Source organism: Misgurnus anguillicaudatus, chromosome 3 (genome assembly GCF_027580225.2).
Source record: "Misgurnus anguillicaudatus chromosome 3, ASM2758022v2, whole genome shotgun sequence".
In the NCBI taxonomy this organism is placed as follows: domain Eukaryota; kingdom Metazoa; phylum Chordata; class Actinopteri; order Cypriniformes; family Cobitidae; genus Misgurnus; species Misgurnus anguillicaudatus.
In genome coordinates, this window is record NC_073339.2 from 8,342,446 (window position 1) to 8,367,422 (window position 24,977).

The 24,977-nt window shown below is 34.9% G+C and overlaps 1 protein-coding gene and 1 long non-coding RNA gene across 2 annotated transcripts; one reads left to right on the top strand and one right to left on the bottom strand.

Moving 5' to 3' along the window:
• Nucleotides 1–321: 321 nt before the first annotated feature.
• On the top strand, nt 322–21,154 carry prokr1a (prokineticin receptor 1a). Its single transcript, XM_055204458.2, has 3 exons — nt 322–575; nt 6,151–6,681; nt 18,679–21,154. Exons 2-3 carry the CDS (start codon nt 6,221–6,223, stop codon nt 19,382–19,384), a joined length of 1,167 nt encoding a protein of 388 aa, XP_055060433.2. The 5' UTR covers nt 322–575; nt 6,151–6,220; the 3' UTR covers nt 19,385–21,154.
• A 538-nt stretch (nt 21,155–21,692) lies between these two features.
• On the bottom strand, nt 21,693–22,776 carry LOC141358884 (uncharacterized). The gene is made up of 2 exons (XR_012365404.1): nt 22,153–22,776; nt 21,693–21,973 (listed from the first exon to the last, which is right to left on the bottom strand). It is a non-coding gene; the product is annotated as an uncharacterized lncRNA (long non-coding RNA).
• Between the last annotated feature and the right edge of the window lie 2,201 nt (nt 22,777–24,977).

Sequence of the window (24,977 nt, forward strand, 5' to 3'; positions counted from 1 at the left end):
AAAGCATTATGTTTGCAACACAAAGCTTAAGGGTTCATTATACATACTCCTGAAAATTTTAATTAAAAGTGTCTTTAAAGTGCAAAAATGTAATTGTAGGGATTGTGAATGTGTGTTTGAGTTAAGAAACAGTTGAAAATGGTGTGCAATTCTGCTATCTGGCTTAAATATGGATTAAAGGGTAAACAGAACAAAAGCTCAGAACAAAAGAAAGCAGAGTTGCCCACAGGCACAATACTTCATGTGAAGATAAATCTGGAGATGAAACAGAAACCACAGAGGGTACTGTGCACATTTATTGTTTATCATATAATATCTGAGACATATTGAGACTTTATTGGATATGTAGATTTCGTTTGTGATGCGCGCGTTCACGTGCGTTACAGGTTGGAGACGCGCAGTGGTTCGTTTGGATGGGAGGCGCTGCGCGTTCTTTATCATTTGCAGATCCGGCCAGCAGACAGCCGAAAGCGCTTTTGAGAGAACAATTAAATAAAGTAGACACATCTAAAGATGCAGACGCGTGTTTGTTTGGAGATTAATGACATTCAAACGAAAACGACAATGCTGTGAAGGTAAGATGCATTTTATCATTTTCTATTTACGCATCTTTGCGCAAAGACTTGTGCTCGTTTTTGTAGATTTACGCATTAAGTTTTATACGAACATACCAAAAGCAGACGGAATTGGTTGTACATTCAAGTCTTGTCTAAATCATGTACCTTACATAAAGTTTGCATGTAAATCGGTGGGTGGTTATTGTTGAGTTTTTTGAGAACATGCGTTCTGTGGCTTATTTTCTTTATTATTTTGATTATGAATGATTTATGGTCAATTACACCACGTGACAAAGATTGTCATATAGGCTACTTTAGTATTTATTGTAGTAAATACATGAAAAAAGTATCACATGAGTATATTTATATATATGTACTACACACCACATGAATAAGATTAGTATAGAGTGATTTTAAACCCCAATATTTACTATCAATCAATTGATAAATTCACTATGGTTAAAATAATATACATTAAGAAAGTGTGGTAATTACTATACAATACTATAGTAAACACTCAAGTACAGTAAATTGTCTTAGGGGTTGGTTATAATAGCTCAAAATAAATCATAACACAATAATTTGTGTTACCCTGACAAAGAATGAATCCAAAGTTGTTGTTACTGATAATCTCACTATAACAGACTAGTAAATAACACAAACGGGTAACACTTTATAATAAGGTTGTATTAGTAAATGCATTAATGATTAGTTATGTAGAAATGTATTCATTCTTGTTAATGTTAGTTAATGTCAATATTCATGTTAGTTCATGGTGCATTAACTAATGTTAACAGTTTGATTTTAATATTATATTTTAATAAATGCTAAAATTATCATGAATTAAGATGAATAAATGCTGTAGAAGTTCATTGATATATAATGCATTAAATAATTGTTAAGAAATGCAACTTATTGGAAAGTGTTAGCCATAAACTAATGTAAAAGTGTTTACTACTGTGTTAACTTCAACAGTGCCTAATAACTTATTTGAATAACTGTTTGATCTAAATGATCGGACGTGCCATTGTTTAATAGTGATAAACGGTGGTTGTACTGCACATTATACAAATACAAGAAATATAAAATGACATTTATGTTGTGGGAAACCCCTTTTAACTCGCGTGCACTTTTAAAAAAAGGTTAAAATATGTACCACAGCTGTCACTTGGACAGATCCTAGTATACATTTGGTACCAATACCTTTGAGAAACTAATATGTATCTTTTGAGGTGTTAATATGCACTGAGGTACTAGGGCACATATTTTGACCATTTTCTTTTTCTGACCATGTGTATTTTTGCATTTTTAATACGTGTATCTGAGGAATTACAAGGAACGAACCCAACGATGTGGACAACACAAAAGACTTTAGTACAAAACAAGAAAACAAAACCCACGATGGGGCAAAACAAACATCGAATAGAATATATTGAACACTGACAAGACTAGACTATACTATACTATATATCACAAAAAACAGTAAACTGGACTAGACTAACATATAAACAATGAACTTGACTTGGATAATGAACTGGATAAATATTAACGACAGAAACAAATCAAAACGAACACAGACAGAACAAAGAGCACAAGGACTTCAAATAGAGAGAAATAATGAGGGGAACAGGTGAAAATAATAACAGTTAAGGGAGCGGGTAAAATGTGACGAGACACGGGAAATACGTGGTCAAATATAACTAATACTGAGGCCACGCATTTCCCACACAAAACATGGTACTGTCAGAACCCTGCCAGAAAGACTAGATATAATATAAGACAAGATTCTGACAGGATCCTGACACTTGTAATTGTGAAAATATGGTTTATCAGGAATCACACACTACACTTACACACTGCATTCAATAATGATGGTGATACTGTGAGGGATCTTAATACATTTCTAGTTCATGTGTCATCTGCAAATGAACACAGCGTGCATCCCAATGTGTACCCCCCACCCCATTATGTATTGTTTTTGTTATGGAAAAGTATGGACATTTCAGTACTTTGACAGAGATGGGACATACTAACTTGAATTTTGACTAATATTTAGTACTGATAGTATTCGAACTGCGACACAGGGACAATGATTTTTTACATCAGCCTCATTTCATAGACTGTCAATATTAACCAGAATGCTAAAACCACCATAAAACAAAAGAATAATAAAGGACAGACAGCATCCTCATTATTATACAGTCAAACCAAAGTTTATTCAGTTTATTCACTATAGATCAAATATGACCAGAAGATAAAATATTTGATATTTCATCGGTTTTATCCTTTCTTCTGTTAGAAGGTCTCACATATCAATTAAGTTGAATAGCTGTCAGCTGCTAAATGTAAGTACACAATGAATAATACCAATTAAGGTCATTCAAAAAATGAAAAGTGGTATTTAGGGGAGAAAACATAATGCTTTAAAAGCTAATGTTTTAGACAGAGATATATTTTTGCTGTGGTGAGTAACTCAAAAGTGTGCTCTATCAATGCCAGCTGGAATTTTGAACAAATGTAAAACGACTTCTGTATAATTTCACTTTGAACACTTTAAAATCAAACGGTGCTAATAGCACTAAAAGTGGTTCTTGGCTTGTAATCATGGAGGAACCATTTTAATGCCATATAGCACCGATGAAGTACATGTGTAGCACCGGTGTAGAACCATATTGTGGTGCTATAGTGGTGCTATATCACCCGCGGATGGTTCTTTATAGGTGCTATATATCACTAAAAATTATGAACCAAGAACCACTTTTAGTGCTATTTAGCATCATTTGTTTTTAAAGTGTAGGGAGCGCATTGTTACTTTTGACCCGGCCAGCAGGGACAAAAGTAACACACAGGTGTGTCAAAAGTAACACAACAGAACAAGATACACTCTTAGAAAGGATTTACACATCTTTGTGCGTTAAGCTTTCAACACATTATGTGTAATTTTAACAAATTTTGTGTTGATTTTGTGTTCAAATATAACACAAGTTGTGTTAAAAGTAACACTGAATATGTTGTCTCAATAATAACATTAGTGTGCTTTCCCAGAATCAACACTAATGTGTTGTTTTTAACAAATTCGTTCTAAGAGTGTAGATTTTTGTGTTACACTTGTTTTTAGTAAATATACATGACTAGGACCTTGTTAATATGTAACTAAAAACATATTTTGTCATTTATCTTTGCAAAAAATAGTGAAATTACATTTATATTCTATATATTCTATATTTCAAATTCATCAAATATTTCAAAAGCAAACCAACAGTACAAACTTGAATTGTTGAGAAAAAAACAGTAATAAATACTATGAAAATTAAATTAAATGAAATTAGAATAATATACATTTTTAAAGTACATTTTTTTGGCTAGTTTTTGCCTTTATTAAACAGTGAGTTTATGAGAGGACAGGAAAGTACAGATAGGAGAGAGGGGTATGGGATCGGCAAAAGAACACAAGCCGGGAATCGAACTCAGGTCGCCGAAAGTGCGAAAGCACAACATGTCGGAGCGCTGCTCACTACACCATCGGCTCCGACAATAATATACATATTCAACATAACAAGTGTTACTTTCATCCCGACATGAACTCCTGACATTTAAACCCGATCTACTTTTATTTTGAAAACTCTGAGAAGTCATAACTTCAGGATGTGTTAGAGCACTTAATAACCTGAAGATTGATCAGTACTTTACCGCTTTTGGAATTTACTTATCATGGTTTCTCATCAGCTTTCTGGACCTACACGAGCAAAACGGTGATGTATTAACAAAATATTTTTCAGCTCTGTCAAGGGTTGCGCGCTAAAGATGCTGTCATAGTTTAAAATGCAAATGTAATCAGGGCTCTGAGAAAATCGCGTAACTTTCGGCTCGGTTATACTTAAAAAAAAAATTGTCAACGCAATTCGTTTAAGTAATCTCAACAAACAATAATTTAGTTCATTTAACAAAAGAAGTTCAAGTAAACTTAACAAACCGTAGTAGTGTCAACAAACAACAGAGTTCACTGTACATGAAATATTTAAGTAATGATGACAAAAAATTGCCATTAAATAAACTCCACCCCCTTTAATAAGGATTTATTAAATATTTAATCATGAATCAATCAATCAATCATAGTGCAGCTGCTCAATCCAACTCATCATATAGACCTTTTAATTGCAGCTTATCAAATACATCATAAATATATTTATAATTAAATATTACATTTCAAACCATTCATTTGTTCATATGTTTTTGTTCTTAAAATATATCAAAACAAGTTCATTGACATATATTTGGCCAAGTGTTACTCACGTACCTATCTTATGATGCTACACTTCTGCAAGAGGGTGCCAGAACAACAATTACCCATAATACACTGTAACATCATCAGCCAATAGGATAAAAGTCTGTATTGGTTTTATTAATCTGTTAATGTTATTTTGGCTGAACAAATCATTTTTAAGTAAAGCTGAGAAGACACACTTTTTTGTTAAATTAACACAATTAAATTAAGTTCACATTGTTTAATTGATTTTTTTTTAAGTAAAATGAGAGGATTAAGCAAAATTGAAATTTAATTATTTAAGTGAATTACCAAGCAATAAAAAGGAATTAAAGACAAAGACACGGTTAGGTCAAAGTGTCTGAATAATGTTGGGTCCCAAATTTGTATCACTTTTACCGGTAGTCGTATGATGATTGTTGGGTATAATATGCCACAGCTGACTTTATTTTGCTTAAGTATCCTGCACCCACTAGTAAATATATAAAAAAAATACATCTGGTGTCTGAATAATGTATGATTTGATAAAAAATTCGGTGGTATGCTGAAGAACGACCACGCGATTTTTGCTTCCCCCCATTAGAACCACACTTTTTTTATAATTTCTTCCTCACCTTTTCATAGTCAAAAAAAATTTTTCAGCTAAAAACAAACTTTTGTGCAACAGAAAGCTTTTGTAGATGTTTATGGAACAACACAGCCAGACAAAGATCCTTTTACCAACCGTTATTTTTAAGCATGTACAGTACAGCTTCGAGTTATAAATAAACAAGCACCTAATTCTGAGTCTTGTAAACACGTAACTAATCTGGCCATCTGTGAGCTGAGCCTTTCATATTTTCAAAATGTGGCAGATAATTCTTTTTCAAACCCGAACACACCAAACGCAATTCCCATCTCTGCAAAAGCACATGTTTTTGACTCGAACCTCTGAGGAAAAGTTGTTTTATAGTGTTGTGGTGCGTGGGTTTGATATATTTTCTTCCATAAAGGAAAAGTTTAACCCAAACAGCAATTTATTGACCAGTTCTCAACTGTCGGAAATAAATGGTCCAAAAATGGTCCCAAGCTGTCACTGGAGCAGAAGCCTTTGAAAAGGTCCTATATGTATTATAGGTACAAATGTGTGAACTCTTTTGGGCTACTATATGAAAGGGTGCCAACCAATGACCATTTTTGCACATTCCTGAAGCTATGCAGTAGCTTTGTGTAAGAAACAGACCAAACATGTCAAGCTTATTAAAAATGAACATCTAAATTTCGTTTCACATGAATACATTTTGTGATTTTATGAAGGTTGTAGAAAATAATTTTTGTTATTCTCTACAGCAAACTCCAGAACATCCATTCACTAAATAACATTATGGAAGACCCCGGTGGCTTTATTTGATGAGAGAAGATGGGAGACGACAACAACAGCACTTTAAATTGGACATGGGCCTTGGGACAAAGCCCCCCACTGGATAACATTATGCCGAATTACGACATTCCTCTGGATTACGAGATTCCAATAGACGAAATCCCAGACACGACTCAAGGCCAAGCGTTCTTTGTGGCTACGATCGTTATCGGCATGGTCCTGGTGTGCATCATGCTAGTGTGCGGCATTGGAAATTGTGTCTTCATAGCCTCATTGGCACGTTACAAAAAACTTCGAAATCTGACCAACTTGCTCATCGCCAATTTGGCAATATCAGACTTCCTGGTGGCGACCGTGTGCTGTCCGTTTCTGGTGGATTATTACGTGGTGAAACGCCTATCGTGGAGTCACGGGATTGTGCTCTGCGTCTCCATAAACTACCTGAGGACCGTGTCTCTGTACGTATCCACGAATGCTCTGCTAGCCATCGCCGTGGACAGGTGAGCGCGTGTCTCTGTGAATTTATTTTCAAGCAGCACGATAAATCCTTATTGGGGTAGTAGTTTGGATTTCAGTTTGGATGAAAAATCATACATTTTCTCACCTCACTAAATTTTATCTGATAGATCTCTGGCGTCCAAAAATAAGACACTTTCCACAAATAAAATACACTTTGGTGTCCCATTCAGTTGCTACACAGTTCATCTCCAGTCATAATCCAACACACCTGCCTTCATTAAACTGTACAAGACAGTGGCTCACCAGAAGCAAGGCTCCTGTGTTAAATAATTAACTGTAATCTAAGATTAGCAACACTTTAAAAGATATCACAAATCATGATATCCTGATGATCTGCTGTTTACGGTAAAAAATTTGAAGTGCAGATCCATGCACACTGAAGGCTGATATTATGCTGCCCTCAAGTTCATCTAGGAAACTTGTAGCTTCGAGTTGTGCATTCGTAATTACGGCATGTAATGTGTAATAACTAGGTCTGTCAAAAGATTAATCGCGATTAATTGAATACAAAATAAAAGTTTGTTTTTGCATAATATATATGTGTGCAGTGTGTGTAATTATTTTGTTTATAAAAATACACGCAGATGCATGTTTTTATAAAACATTTACATGTATATTTATTTAGATTTTTATCTATTTTATATTATATATAAATAAAAAAATATACATAAATAAATGTTTTCTTAAATGTTTGCATAAATGTGTGAATTTATATATAAATAATAATTACACACAATAGCTACACACACAAATATAATATGCAAACACAACATTTTATTTTGCATGCAATTAATCGCGATTAATCTTTTGACAGCCCTAGTAATAACATGTAAAATAATGTTCAAGTAGCATAGCATGCTCTACTGTAAATCTATGTAAAATCTTACAGTTTTCTTATGGACTTTACTGTAAAAAATGAAAGGTGGAACTACTACTTAAAAATGGCATTAAAAAAACACATTTTTTATTATCTTAAATGTTATCACTTTAATTGAAAAATTTATGGTGACAATTTTTTATTTTATTATACATTTTCCACCTACACTTTTCATTTAAAGTGAGAAAATTTAAGTTAATTTATTTTATTTTGATAGGTGTTTCAATTGAAGTAATATTTTTATTTAATCCAAGTTTTACTTTTTACAGTCTTTATGAATAATTAATAATTTATTGCAGTGTAAAGTGCCCACACAGGTAACCCATTGCAAAGTTGTGGGAATCCTATATAGTGACTTTTTATAATTAGTTTTATCGCATATTCTTTGATATGCAAGAAAAATATTTCTTTTTCATAAGCTGTTCCATAAATATCACATATAAATAATTTAAATGCAGCATGTAAAGCTAAAATTAAAACTAAGTAAAGTGTAAGTAAACTAAGTTTAAAGTAAAATGTATTCTGTAGATTGGCATGAGGATAAATAAAAAAATATTTAAAAAAAACTTGTTTTAAAAGCACACATCAGGTTTATTCCAATGCACATAGTGTATGTATGTTAATTGTATACAATAAAAAATTACATTTGCACAATTTTCATAAAAGTTAAGACTGAATGGACCTGAAAATGTCAAATGGTGTAACCGCCAATTGCGCTAAAGAATGAGAAATATTAAATATTTTATCCAACTTGATGGCATGTAAGCGTAATCAACAAAAAAAATATTTTTTAATATCATTTTATTAGTTATTTCTAAATGTAAATTTTGATGCGTTACACCAATTAACATTTTTGCAATTATCCCCCAAATATTCTTTTAAAATGAAATGAAACCAGACATTTTTGACTTGGTCCTCAAAAAAGAGAATGTATGTGCGTAATCTGCAAATTTATTTTGAAATTGTAACCCTTTTACATTTAATTGAACCCTACGGACACAATATAATTAACGTCATTCACCCAAAAACGAATTTGTTTGTCTGTCTATGTAGTCAGAACTCGTAATTGCGATTATTACGATTCCATCAGAAGCCAGCATTGCTCATTGCGGGAGGGAGGAGTTTAGTGACGCTACGCTGATAGTGATGCTTCATAATACATTCAAATTTACAGTTAAAAAATTTTTTATGAAAGAAGAAATATGGATATGAACGTTAGGAAAGAGGTCCCTCGCCGAAGGTTCATGATGGGGTTATCATAAAGTTAGAAAGTCCCTGTTTTAGGCAACATTGGTCACTTCCATGTGTTATGTGTTAGTATGTCCCAGTACTTGCATACTCTTCTGCTAAACACTAAAATAAATGTATATACTATTCCAATTCAGGACTAGGCCTTAGTTATATAAGGACATTTAAGTAGTTTTTACAAACAAACCTTACAAAAAACAACAGTGTGCATCTTGAGACAAAACAATGGCACAGATATATGTTTAGATATGTTAGTACAAGGTGTTTTAAAATTGAGGCAGCTGAAACATGCATTTTAGTCTGGGACTAGGATAAGCCCTGTCCGGGAAACCGCCTTTTAGTGTATAGTATATTTAGGCGAATACGGTTGAAAACGTGGCGGTACAGTGACGGGACTTCCTTAAAAACACACAAGGCCATTTCTTCATCCAAATGCTGCTGCATACGTCATCAAGCCTGCTTTATTTCAGTTAACTAAACATTACATTCACAAGTTGTAATCCATATTACAACAATTTATGATTAACTAAGAATAATAGTCAACTTAAGGATTGTTAGATGATCTGAAAGAAGACAGCTTGCTGAGAGAAAACATGTGGCAAATGATAAATCCACTACATGCCATATTCCCTTTATCCATCATCTCTACCTGTCTCTGACCCGTTCAGTCTCTCTATAACTCTTTCTCCACCTGTTTGCATTCCCTGCACTCCATCATTTAAAAAAATATTGTTATATGTCCATCTATCTAATTTGTGTGTTTCATACAAAGTGTGTGGGTGCATTGCGTTGGAAGTGGTGTCTGTTTGTGTATTCATTGATGATGGTGTTTACAGAAATTTGATTTGTGTGTGTATTTAACTTGAGTTTTATAAATGCCACTGCCAAATTTCTCAGTGGCATGATTGAAAACACATTCTTTTAAGCCATTGTATTCTTAGCCAGTATAACTGTTAACCAGATAAAGACAAAAAACATAATTGATTCAGTTGTCAAACATGAGCAAGCAATCGTAAATTTGGAAACAGGATCACGGACATAAGCTAATTTAAAACTGCAAATGTTCTTAGATTTTGCATACAGTAATGCACTCGTGCATGCTAGCAAATAAATTAAAACAAAAGTGAAATACCTTCTATGCATTGACGTACAAACAGCTACGACGCATGCGCAGAACAGCAAAACAAATTATACAGGCTCATAGTGCTCGTTATTCTTTTTCATCGAAATATCCAACATTATTTTAATAATTTTTTTCGAATATTATTTTATCATTATTATTAGTATAAATTATTTTCTAAATAGAATGACATATAAATTTAAAAGTTACAAGTTTTTTTCTCTTTTTTTAGGAGAATAAGGCAACATAGAGTAAAACAATGAACATGGCGTTTTTCCTCCTCCTCCTTTCTATTTGTATAATAACCCACACATTCCTATCTAAAAAAAAAAACATCCACAGGAAACATAAATACAATTTCTGGTTGCGGAAGTAACAAATACATCTTCTTAAGGTTGGGACACATGCCGGCATTATTTATGTATTTATGTCATTGCGTTATTATTACATTAATACATTGGTAAAAATAAAATTTAAAAAACATTCTCGCAGGTCAGCCATTTTGTGAAACCAACACTACAGCAAGGAGTACAGTCCGTTTTTAAGTGTACGTGAACTTACGTGCACGGTTGAACGCACAGCCTTGCAAAATATAGTTTGTTTGACTCATACGTGTACACAGACGTTCGATGTGTGCGCATCGCGACAAAATATAGTACATCTTCTCAGCTAAATAATACAATCTCCTGCATGCACATCCTACACGTACAATGCATTTCATTCACTAAGCATGCGTACACCCAAATTTGTTCGTAAAATGTGCGTACGGACGTTTTAACTTACAAATGATTCAACAAAAACTTTCTTACTAAAATGTATTTTAAATGTATGCAAAAAATTAAGAACAACTTAGACCACACGTACGCAATAATCATAAACAAGAAAAAAATATATAAAATATAACACAGATATATATTATAGGGTTCCTTGTTCATGATTATTGCGCACATGTGGTCTAAATTGTTCGTACGTTTCGGCATAAATTTTAAATAAATTTTAGTATGAAAGTTTTTGTTGAATCATGATTTGTTAGTTAAAACGTTTGTACGCACATTTTACGAACAAATTTCGTGCGTACGCATGCTTTGTGAATGAGACTCTACTGTGTTAGAAAAAAATCCAATGTTGCGCAGCCTTCTGATGACAATAATTTATGTCGTCAAAATACAGTATCACAAAAGGGGGTATAGAAAAAGAGATACAATATATGTATGTATGTATAAAAACTATATATATAGTGAACATTTATTTCAGATTTTTAAAGTCTGACAAAATGGGCTCCCATTTTATATACGGTTCCATCAGACGCACAAGCGTTGTCGTGATTACGTATCTGGACTGAACTTAACTTCCGGTCTTTGTTTATTTAATGGTCTGACTAGTGGCTAAACTAAACTCTGGAACAAATACCTCATTAAAAATAACAAATGAAGAGTTTCGTTGCAAAACGAGATAACCACCGTTTTCTTAATTGTTCAGAAATTGCGTTTTTTGGTTGTGCATTCCAATTAATTTCAATGCAACTGCAGTTGGTTTGTTTTGATTTAAACCTTCATAACTTAAAAAATACAGCTAAGTAGCAGCATAAAACAAAATAATAACATGATAACATAATAATAAACATGTTTTGACAAAAATGTTAAAAATGGATTTAACACGTTTTGCAACGAAACTCTTCAAATGTTTTGGTTTCCTAAAGACGAGGGGAGATGCCGATCACAGATCACCGCTATGTGAAGGGAGGTTTGGCATCTGTAGTCAAAATTATATACATTATAGTACACATTTTACAATAGCTCAGTGTACATTTTTAATACGCTTTAGCTATGATATGAATTAAGGTAATCTACTTGTTATTTATTTCCCTTGTTATCAGAAATAAACTTCTCTAAATGGACTCTATTGTTATTGATTGTTTGCAGAAGTTTACTGAAAGTTAAATTTGTTCCACCGTTTGTTTATATTGCTACTGCTGAATCTCATTCTTTAATTTTAAAAAGAACATTTCATCTTCCAGCCGCCAAGCTGTCGCAGATTGAGGGATAGGACATTTCCAACTCTACATAATTCTTTTGCAGGCTAATAAATAGTTATTAGCAAAAATATAATGTGGGTTGCAGTTAGAGTTATGTTAATATAGTTACTGAGAGTTCCAAAATTTACTCTTAAAGTACCAGCGGCACACAGAGGGCCTCACTAATAGCTTTTAAAACCCAGTAATTTTCTAGAGAGAAGCAAGACCAAAACATATGCGTCAGATTGGCAAGAGAGACGGTACATCCAGCACAGGCCGGAAATATTCAAACCAAACTTTTTTTAAACTGCAAACAGATATGGCCATTCAATTTGACCAAACGATACCTACTACTATTTTAGCTAGTCTACAAATATTAAAAAATAAGTTTTTTATTAACATAAGATATTATTTGACCCCCTCAAGTAAGCCGTTAAAGTCTTCCAGAGTACCTAACCTGCAAGTTTTTGAACTGAGTGAGGAACTAGAGTAAACCGACAATAGATATGTATAATAAAAGTTAGATTTGTTACAGCGGAGTCTCTAATGTCATCACCTGGCGGCCATCTTACCACAGGCAGCTCTCTCACTCGTAGCATTGAGTTTAATGGTGCAGGTACTTTTAAATGCCCATAACTTGCTCAATTTTCTACCGATTTTCAAACGGTTTGGTTTCTTACAAACGTTATTAACTTGGCTATAATTCTGGATGCTTTAACATGATTCATGAAAATTATTCATAAGCATGCAGTGTCATAAGTACATCTCTGACTTTATGACAAACCAAACCATTTGAAAATTGGTAGAAAATTAAGCAAGTAATGGTCATTTAAAAGTACATGCTCCATTAAACACAATGCTACGAGTGAGCGAGCGTCCTGTGGTAAGATGGCCGCCAAATCCGGATGTTCCACTCAACTGGTCAGCAGCGCGGGCGAGACATCTAACCTTTATTATACATATCTATGAAACCGACGCTCAAACATGCAAACTCCACAAAAAAAGGTCACCTAACCCGGCCAGGGGTCAAACTGGTAACCACTGAGCCACTGTGCTCAGATAAATCCCAGTAGTGGATTAAGGGGTGGTTTCCTGGACAGGGCTTATCCCAGTCCCAGACTTAAATGCATGTATGCATTGTATCTTTACATATATTTTGTTTCAAGATGCACACCAGCATTGTTTTTAGTTATAAATGTCCTAATATAACTAAGGCCTAGTCCTGGATTCATCTAAACCTTGTCTGGGAAACTGCCCCCAGAAAAACTCCAAAGTGGTCGTTCCCTAATGTTCAAAGGGAAATGCAGTCTATGATCAAATACAACTATAGCCGAGTAATCAACGTGTTTAACCATTGATATAAACAAATGATTTATTAAAAAATTCAAATCTGGAAGAGGAGTGATGAACATGGGAATAAAAAGAGAATCGGCTACTAGTCGATGGGTTTAAGAATCCCCAAGGATTATGTTTCATGAATAGAAAACAGGCCTCTGCCATCTCCAAAATGCTGCCTTTGAACAAAATTAGCCTTTGCTACCCATTTAAAATAGCCTTTGCGTCAGAAATGCGTCTGTGATGCCAACAGTATGCCTCAGTCTTGTCTAACTCTGCTTATACAAACTTTGATCAAACAATCCACGTAATAAACTAAAGACAAAAAAATGTTAAGGGTGCCACACGGCTGTTAAATCATCCACCAGTATGGGTCCTCCAGGGATGACTTTCCTCATGAATGTTAAACCCTTTACTTTTAATCTCGTCATGCAACGACGATAAAAACAAATAAATGAAAACGGCCAAAATCAATACCGCGCAGGAATCTACTATGTGAATATTTGTCGTCTCCGTCTTCCCGTGATTACTTGTGTATTGCTATCCGCACGGATTTGGAGGGAAGTACATTTTGTCCTGGCGGTCTAGCAGAGAATCTGTTGCCCAGCAGGTGGTTCCTATTGAATCCATGATGATCGCATCCTCACATATAACCAGAGGCATCCCTTGGGAAGAACAATGTTTTTACCACAGACCCTAAGGAACCCTGATTGTTTTCGTATTTTTCTCCGCCACAAAATGATTAAATGAATCGAATGCAAATTGATTTGTGTGGAAATGAAATCATATGTTACAGCGAAACGGTTTTCTTTTAACGATTCTTCAGGATCAGATCTACGCACAGATAACATGAAAATGACCAGGGTCCGAATTGAACTTTTTGCCACACCAGCAACACTGAAAAAAATTATTCATTCTCATTACTCAATTTTTTTAAGGTAAGTGATTGCACTCAATTTATTTAAGCTACATTTCAACAAAAGTTTTTTTTTGTTTGTTTTATTTATCTAATTTCTTTTGTTTAAATGTAACTTAAATAAACTGATTGCGACCACTTATCTTAAAGAAATTGAGTAAATTGAATGAAATTTTTTTTCAGTGCATGGGTAGTTCTCTACTCTGTGTATTTGTGACCCTGCCTGTAAAAACTTTTTTTAGTGATTTAAATAATAATTATCCAGTCCAGATGTGTTGGAGCTAAATTTTGGCATCCAGGTGACCAGTTAAATAGTCCTGGTTGTCTCTCACAGCAAAAAGATGCTCACAAAAAGGGTCAAAATCAATCTAACATTTGACCATCTACCATATTATCATGCAGTTTTTAACAAAATCAGTGGCAATGGGTAAGTTTTAGTTTTGGACACTGAAACCGATCCTGTTTTATACAGTCTTTTACACGGAATGCTTGATTCTAATTGGACATCCCATACGGCAAAAATATATTTTTAATTTTATTTTATATATATTTTATTTACATTTTTTAATATATTTCAAAATATACAAAAAAATTTGCTAAAATATATTTTGGAATATGTTTACAAAAATATATTTTCACCGATAAATTTTTTTGGGCATTTTTTGTATATTTTGGAAATATATTTTAAAAGCAAATACATTTTATAGCATTGAAAAATATATTTAGCCCTTCATATATTTCAATCCAAGAAAATATATTCATGTCGCATTTGAAGAAAAACTTTGTTTATGTTACGAACTGTTTTAAAATGTTAAAATTAAATATATTTTTAACTTCAAAAATATACTTTATAAAATTAACTTAGCATATATTTAAAATATATTTAGGCAAAAAAAATAAATTTTTGACATATTGGATGTAAAATTAGAAATTTATTTGTATGCCCTTGAAATACATTTTGAAATATATGTTGATATATGAAGGTTAAAACTAAATATATTTCTAAATTCAAAAATATATTCAATTGAGTTTAACATTCTACAAAATGTATTTAGTATATATTTAAAATATATTTTTGGCTAGAGAAATTATTTACAAATTATTAAACCAAATAGTATGTTTGTGACATTTGAATGTCTTGTCTTATCTTAAAACTGAAAGCAAATGGGTTTTCCTTGTGGATTCGTAAAAAATTAGATAGATTTCAAATAAATATTTCTTGTTATATACCTTACTTTTAAGGTCAATAGTCGTGTAATAAGCGGGATAATGTACAGGCTCTGGTTGTTATCACAAAATAAGCCCTTTTAGTGTGAGACAAGATTTGCTGTAATTATGCAGCTGGTTGCCAGTAACTTACTGTAGAAGATAAAGACTGAAAATGTTTAATGTTAAATTAACTTTGAAAAATTGTTGACAGTAAATAACATAAATGTAAAATCTACAGTAAATTACTGGCAGCTAGCAATTTTTTTTACAGTGTGACAGTGTATGTTGGTTCTTGTTCTTACATTATTATTCTATTTATTAGTTAATATCATTATATCATTTGATCAAAATGTGCTTCACACATGACTTTCCTTATTGGATCATGTCAAATAAAAATTGGTATGAAGTAGTGCTGTGAAGCTTCTGCATCATAAACCACTTTGATCACATTGTTTTCTATTATTTATTGAATTTTGTGTGAAATTCACATACATTAAGATCCATTAAGACCCAATTCAAATGCACGATTGCTTCGAGAGACAAAATGAGACAAAACTTTGTTGTTAATCACAATGGACAGGGTATAAATTGGCTGAAATAGCGCTGTACCTTTCATTTAGATTACATGAGATGGAGGACCCTGCTCTTCACCATTAATGTCAATTAAGGTAATGAAATTGGTCATTAAGAAAAGGTTGCAGTGATGACATCACAGAGCCTGTGCTCATTGGGCCTCATTTGTCGATTTAACATAAGTGCAGGTCCATGCGCAAATATCATCTTAAGACAAGGCTCTAAACATCTACGACGTGTGATTCATGAAACATTCGTATGCCACCAATCTCAATGATCGTATGTTGTTAAATGTGGTGGAAAAAACTTAATGTAATTTAAATATAACGGCCAGATATATGCAGCCTCGCCCCTAAAGTCCTGATCACACTAGATATGTTTACATGGGCACCTTTTTCTCAATCGGAATGAAATAATTTTGATTGAAGAATCCTATCATAACGTTTACATGAACACTAATGTGATCAGATCGATGTGCATGTTTATACAGAATGACACACGCTCCAAATCAGATTTGATCATTTGCGCACATTGCACAAATATTTTAGCGCTGTTTCGAGATACACATACAAGCCATCCTGGTAAAATCGCTGTACGTCTATTTCAGGTCATAATAAACGACGAGCACACGGAGCTTTGTGCCGTGCTGATTATATTTACATTGTAAAAAATTTGCTGTAAATATGCAGCTGGTTGCCAGTAACTTACTGTAGAAGATAAAGACATAAAGAAAATGTTCATGTTCATTTAACTTTGAACAAACTGTTGGCAGTAAATAACATAAATGTAAAAACTACAGTAAGTTACTGGCAGCTAGTTGCCAGTAATACGCAGTAATACTGTAATTTCTACAGACATTTTTTACAGTGTCAAGCAGCAAAGACACCCATTCTCGTGTGCCCAAAAAGCGTGTTCGACTTCGCCCCTAGAGTTCACAAAATGATAAAAACATAACCCGGACATGCAGAGGAACTTCTCCATGGATACTGATCTCTGACCTTTAGAGTTCAAACGAAATAGCTTGAAAAGCAAAATTAAAGGAAGTCGGGAAATATAGTTTAGAGTCAGATCACTGAAGATTGATCAAAACGACCTATTAACCTTGTATTTAAAAAGGCCAAAAAATTAACATAATTATTTGTTAGTATATTAGTATTTAATGTAATAAAATATTTGTGATGTAATGCACACATGAACAATATTTTTATGATGAAATATTCTGCATCAATACATAAAAAAGTTAAATATATATGAGTTTCGTTGCAGGTTTTGCACATAAAAATATAAGTCAGGGGTAGGCAACAACGGTCCTGCAGTGCCGATGTCCTGCAGATTTTAGGTCCAACTGTGATAAAACCTTACCTTACTGTATTTTTCATGTGACTTTTTCAACCTTGATTAGTTGTTCGAGTGTGCTTGATTAGAGCTGGAGCTAAACTGCAGGACATCGGCACTCCAGAACCGACGTAGCCTACCCCTGATATAGGTAGAATTAACATTGATGACAAATCATATGAAATAGGCTATGCTTATCTTTCTCTTCAAAGGGAATATATAACAAACCTCCCTCTCTCAGACATTGAAAGCTTTGTGTAAATTAAATGCAGTCTCGTGTATTTCTGAGCTTGGAATGTTTAAAGCTGGTGAAAGTTTTTAAACCTTTAAAGTGCTAAACATGGGCGTCAGAAGCAAATAAACTGTGGGTGGGTCCTCCAAACGCTTTCATGTGAGCATTTGCCGGCACAAGTTAAACTGCAGTCAGGTCGAGAACCCGATGAACTTCTCTTTGTGCAGAAATTCATTGGTTATGCAAACCGATCATTGCTGCAGCTGTCTGGGTGGCTGGTCTTAGACGATCTTGGAGGTGAATGTGCTGAATGTGGAGTACCTGGGCTTGTGTGGTTACACGTGGTCTGCGGTTGTGAGGCTGGTTGAATGTACTGCCAAACTGTCTAAAAACAGCCTTTGGAAACGGCTTATGGTAGAGAAATGAACATTCAATTCACAGGCAACAGCTTTGCTGGACATTCCCTTATAATTTGCAACATTTTAGAGTGGCCTTTTGTTGTGGCCAGCCTAAGGCACACCCGTGCAATAATCATGCTGTCTAATCAGCATCTTGCTATGCACACCTTTGAGGTGGATAAACAGATTTGTGAAAAATATTTGAGAGAAATAGGCCTTTTAATCTAGTCTTAGATCTTTGAGTTGAGCTCATTAAAAATGGAGAAAAAAACAAAAGTGTTGCGTTTATATTTTTGTTCAGTATAGATAGATAGATAGATAGATAGATAGATAGATAGATAGATAGATAGATAGATAGATAGATAGATAGATAGATAGATAGATAGATAGATAGATGATACAATGTTTTTGCTTTAACACCATGGGATGGGTCAAAATGATGTTCTGTTGTAAACACGAACATTGCAACATATGTCGTCAATACAGCGAAACTTGAATTCCCACTAAACTACCAGTCAAAGTTAATCACTCAAAGTCTTTTGATTCAGCTCTCATGGGTTTGATATATTCAATTCAAACAGCCCTTTGGCCCAGAAACGAGTCCAGATTCAGTTTTCTGTCTTTCTTCAACTGTCATAATATCAAAGACAATCATGTTTGGTCTTTATCAAAAATAATTCATAAACTCTGCACTTCAACCAGATTTCTATCTTTCTCACAGATACATGGCTATCGTTCATCCCCTGAAGCCACGTATGAAGTATCAAACGGCGTACTGGATTATTTTTGGGGTTTGGATAATCCCCATCCTCATCTCTGTACCCTCGGCTTACTTCGCTACAGAACAGGAGTATCCGCACAGCACTGTGGGCCACGACAAAAAGGTGTTCTGCGCCCAGATCTGGTCCGCGGACCAGCAACTTATTTATCGCACCTACTTCCTGTTCATATTCATCGTTGAGTTTTTGGGACCCGTGATCACCATGGCGATCTGCTATGCCCGCATCTCCAAAGAGCTGTGGTTCAAGAACGTCCCAGGGTTTCCGACAGAGCAACTGCGCAGACGGCTGCGTCGCCGACGCCGGACGGTCGTAGCGTTGATCGCGGTTCTGGTGGCGTACGTCTTGTGTTGGGCGCCGTACTACAGTTTTACACTGCTGCGGGACTTCTACCCAGCGCTGATCACGCGCGGTCGAAACTCACTGGTGGTTTTCTACATCATCGAGTGCATCGCTATGAGCAATGGGGTCATCAATACTCTCTGCTTTGTGAGTGCCAAGAACAATGCCACAAAATGTTTCATGGCTATCAAACTCGCCAACTGGCGCTCGGTCACGAGGGTCATCGTTGGCAAAGTAACAGAGGACGACATCAGGACTTCATCTTTGCGAGTGACCGAGGATGTTGAGTGTACACGGATTAAGTAAAAGCCTTCCTACTGAACAGACCAGATATAACCAGCCTAAGCTGGTTTCCCAGTCTAGTTTTAGCTGGTCAGGCTGGAAGACCAGTGACCCACCAGCTTAAACCAGCTTGACCAGGCTGGTTGGCTGGTTTAAAATGGAAGTAGCTGGTTTAATGGGGTTCACCCAAAAATGGTTCCTATTGACTTGACCATATAATATTTATTCCTACCATAAAAAGTTAGTGGGCAAAGCTGGTTTTCCATCCTGGTTTTAGCTGGTGGGTCAGCTGGTCTCCCAGCCTGACCAGCTAAAAAGTGGCCTGCTCTACAAGCTTAACCAGCTAAAACCAGATTGGAAGACCAGCTAAAACCAGCCAACCAGCTTAAGATGGTTTAATCAGTTTTTTTCAATAGGGCTAAAAAGGTTTACACATGCGTACAATACTCAAGGCTCATATAACTCAATGTGAACATATTATTAAATAAAGATTTGCACAGAGAGGCAAAACAATAGCATAGTTTCTGCAAGAGGTTTAAATCACATAACTTATGATCGCTTTGGGAGATGTTATGTGATTTAAATAATGAAGTTGTTAAGAGGCTGGCCTGGTTTATGGGCAACTATGAAAAATAGCATGTTTTCCACATGTAAATTCTTCTTTATGAAATATATTTGCAAACTGAGGTACAAGACTCACAAAGGGTGATATTCATCCGAATCCAATTATCCTTCAAGGTTGCAGGAGGGCTGGAGACTTTCCCAGCATCTTTGGTCATACACATAGGGGAAAAAAATCAGTGAAATCGCTTTAAGACATCAATGGAGAGGACATGAAAAGCCTCCTGTCTCTTTTAGATATTTCTCCTCAGATAAAGAACCAGAAAGTCTCCATTTAGAAGATATCTCAACAATGGCACAAAATGAGCTCAGATTTGCCAAATCAAGTTCATATTAATGAAGATTTCAATACGAACTCAAACATTTCTCATCAAATGTATTCAAATCCAGATTATTTTACCTACACAGTTTATGTGATCTTAATAGCTCTGTTATCTTAATGTATTTTAACAATTGTCTCATTTGTTTCTATTTTTATTTCTAAGCAATTTTAGGAGAAACTAAGTTATATATAAATGAGACCTAGCAAAGAACTCCATCAGGGGTCTTCTGCTGTTGTAGCCCATCCGCCTCAAGGTTGTGCGTGTTGTGGGTTCACAAATGCTTTGCTGCATACCTCGGTTGTAACGAGTGGTTATTTCAGTCAAAGTTGCTGTTCTATCAGCTTGAATCAGTCGGCTCATTCTCCTCTGACCTCTAGCATCAACAAGGCATTTTAGCCCACAGGACTGCCACATACTGGATGTTTTTCCCTTTTAACACCATTCTTTGTAAACCCTAGAAATGGTTGTGTGAGAGAATCTCAGTAACTGAGCAGATTGTATAATACTCAGACCGGCCCGTCTGGCACCAACAACCATGCCACGCTCAAAATTGCTTAAATCACCTCTCTTTCCCATTCTGACATTCAGTTTGGAGTTCAGGAGATTGTCTTGACCAGGACCACACCCCTAAATGTATTAAAGCAACTGCCATGTGATTGGTTGATTAGATAATTGCATTAATGACAAATTTGGGCGGGGTGTTCCTAATAATCCTTTAGATGAGTCTATTTAACAAGTTGGCTATTTGGTATGAGTTCGTACGAAAACATACGATTATCATAAAAAAAAATTAGAAACCCTAACCCCAATGTCACAGGTGAAAAAGGAAAGCGTACAAATGTGGTCATACGAATTAAAATAAGTACAAATAGGAATAAGATAGCGCTGGCTTTAACAGAGCCACATCTAAAAAATTTAATTTTCCTTGGGGCCAGAACGGGACAAAACATACAGTAGCCCAAAAGCCTATTTGTACACCTCTGCCAAACATAAAAATACACAAAGTTATATAATAAAGAGTAATATTTCACAAAAAATTGATTTTGAATGATCAAATAATATAGATAATATAAGGTTTAAACAATAGATATACTGTTCAGGATATCAGGATTGGTCAAAATTACTTTCCTACTTAGTATTTTTGTCTTGTTTACAAATATCAAAAAAATTCAAGATGTATTTTCTTTAATATAATACTTTCTTTCTATAATTTTACATTATAAATCACAGCTGTGGTGTCTCCATTGGGACGCTTGTGTGAACTCGAGGGCAACTGACTTCATGCACGCATTATCTTTGGAACAATAGTTCATTCTGAGGAAAGCTACAGCATCATGTGTTTCATATTTTGATGTTCATGCAATGAAATTCATACATATTCAAGTGTAGTGTTTTCAATCATTTTTTTGGGTGTTTGTATATAATAGATTCACAGGTCGTTCAAATACATCACAGTTAGAATTTCACAACTGGAAGCAATTTTGGATGTAGCCTACATGATAATGTCTCCAGTCAGATGTGTAAGTGGGCAGTTCTTGGCTTGGAAACGCTGCTTAGACTGGAATTATATTTTCGTTTCAATTTCGAATGTATTTGTATCCGTTTACCTCATGTTCATCTCCGGTCCTACTCGTAGGTGCACTGATGATGACGTCATCAAATCATTTTCCTGAGGATACGGATGAATTCGTTGAGGATTAAAAATAAACGCCACCGATCGAAAGTTTACTTCACACTTTATAATAAAAGTAAACACAAATAGCGCAAATTCAGCTTTGGGAATTATGTTGCTGCTATATTAAAAAAAAAACACAAAATAAATAAAAACGTATTTTTAGCAATCTTCACCTAGAATTTGTAAAATGTGATCCTTGATCAAGCAGCTTCATGAGGTCTCACCCGCTTTTTAAAGTCCGTGTAAAGTCTGATATTTAATGTGTTCACCGTTTGTCACACCACAGGAAAATGTGATATTAACCACCCAGCCAAATTTAAATCATTAAAAACCGCCAAGTAAATAAAATAAAAACAGCCAGGATTCTCTGCTCTCGATCGCTGGGGGTGTGTCTGCTATCGGCGCTGAAACCACGCCCACTCGCGGGAAAGCTGACAGGCTTGTTCGACTTCGTGCGGCGCCGCTACAGCTGACATACGGATGGCGTCAAAGTGCCGCGAGAGCGAGACGAAATGCAACTTCGTAATATGATTTCTCGGATCATTCTCGCGGTACTTTGACGTCATCCGGCTGTCGGTTCTTGCGGCGCCGCATGAGGTCGAACAAGTCTGACGTCTTTCTCTCAACTTTCAAATACCGCCAAATGGATGCTCGCGATTGTGGGGGTGGGGCCATTCTAGGTGGCTTCAGTGTGTCATCGAGCCATCGTTTAAGCCACGCCCAAATAATCCTGAACACAGAAAACTGTCTAGTTTAGTACATAGTTTAGTTTTGTTTTCTAGCATTTATAATGGGTTTACAAACAATTCCCTGAAATGACTTTACACAGATTTTAAGAGTATTTCGGGAGTTCTCACCTGTTCTGGGTTCTTATTGGCTGCTTTCTCTTCATTATTTGGTCCAACTCATATACTTAAAACATTTTTAATAACTTTTTAGTGACCTTAAACTTTGGAACGGTACTTTTAAGTGAATATCGAAATGTTCCCTGACTAAAAGCTACTATTAAGCTTTTATAAATAAACAAGCACAAAACATTGATGCTCATCTTGTCGTCTTGTATATCTATCTGTGTATTTCCCCACAAAAATGTTTTTTTAATATGTGCAGACTTGTAAAGAAAGGCATCTTAAACCAGCTGTAGTCTGTGATCATGAGATTTGTTAATACACCTCAGACTGGATAACGCTGCATGCGCTCAATAAAAGAACAAATAGAGGAAATGATGTAGATATGCTTTTATAAACCACCCATGCTTGCTTTGCTCATATAATGACCATATCCATGCTGATCCGCTGTGTTTATAAACACAGAAAGTTCATTGGGCTCGGGTTATTACAATCGATAAACACAAGAAGAGCAAATTGTGCTTCGAGTACAAGACGCACTTTCGTACCCCTAATGCAACCTCTTGAGGTATTTGACGTACATGGCGGTCAAACTGGTTTTATCAGATGTGAGAGTTTCCTAGCCAGTGATCGAATAGAGAAACATGAGCAGGTGGCTTGGGAGATATAAAGCAGAAGAAATACAGTAAAACGCCTTCATTAGGAACCACGGGTCTTTTCACAGGTCATTTTTTATGCTGTGCCTGAGTCTGAAAAAAACATTTCTGAATTTTACAACCAAACACATTTTGGAATTTGCTTGTTCCAAATCATACTGTGCAGCCTACGTAGGCAATTTTTATAGGCATGCACCTGATCAGCTTTCCAAAAAAGATAAACGCACTTTAAGGCAATTATGGTCCACTGCAAAATAAAAGCGCTAAGAAGGGTTAAAAAAGCTTTTTGGTCCCTCAAAGAACTTTTCAGTAAAAGGTTCTTACAAAAGATAATTGCAATATTAACAAATAAAAAAAATTATTTAGTCTGTCGAAACTTTTTCGTGCATAGTAACAGTTCTGTGGATGTTAATGGAACCAGACACCCTGACAAAGCACCATTCAGTAAACTTTATTTTTAAGAGTGCAGGTTTTCATTTATGACCCTGACCACATAAGCAGTCATAAGGGTAATTTATACATCACATAAACTCAGCATAAAAAGCTTTTTATTAATGTATGGTTTGTTAGGATAGGACAATATTTTGCTGAGATACAACTAAAAAAATTATACCAAAATATTGTTAAAAAAAAATCACATATTACTAATGGATACATTTTTATATATATATATATATATACGGTAGGAAATTTACAAAATATCTTCATGGAACATGACCGTTACTTAATATCCTAATGATTTTGCCATAAAAATATTGATAATTTGAACCATTAGATGAATTTTTGGCTTTTGCTACAGATATACATCTGAGATTTACGACTGGTTTTACAGTTTTGTGGTCACATTTTGGAAAATTTTAAGATAGCGTTACTAATGCCAGAAAGCATCACATGGGCACAGCAGGAGCTGGAATGATGGAAGCATGAGAAGCTGATTACAAAAAGTCGTACAATAGTTCATTCAATACTGAACACCATCAGTAAAATCGTGCAAAATAGATTTCTTTATATAAAATTATATTACATGCACTTTAATGAGCCAGTAAAAATTGCATTTACAACTTGCAAGAGATGTTTCACAAACGAAGCCAAAGGAGTAAACAAGATCAGTGCAAAACTGGGATAAATCAAAAACAATGTTTTAGAGCAGGACTTTTAAATAAACTTAAATAATCATGAATCTTAACAGACAGAAACAACGCTTGGCATTATCAGGCCCAAGCTGATTTATCTTACAAACAAAATTGATGGTAGTGTTGTAACACTTGAGTGAAAGTTTATGAGCAAAACAGAGAGATTTTTCCAGGCTGTAGCTCTGTTGACCCAAGTGCTCGTATTTGGAAGAGACGCGTGGCTTGAAGTGCACAAAGATAATTTCCTAAATATCCCAAAACTAAATGTAAGAAACAGACTAAAGAGAATCATCTTTTCCGGGCGACTGCCTACTGATTTAGAAATGTGCAGGGTTTTGATAAGGCAGGAATCCAAAAACCA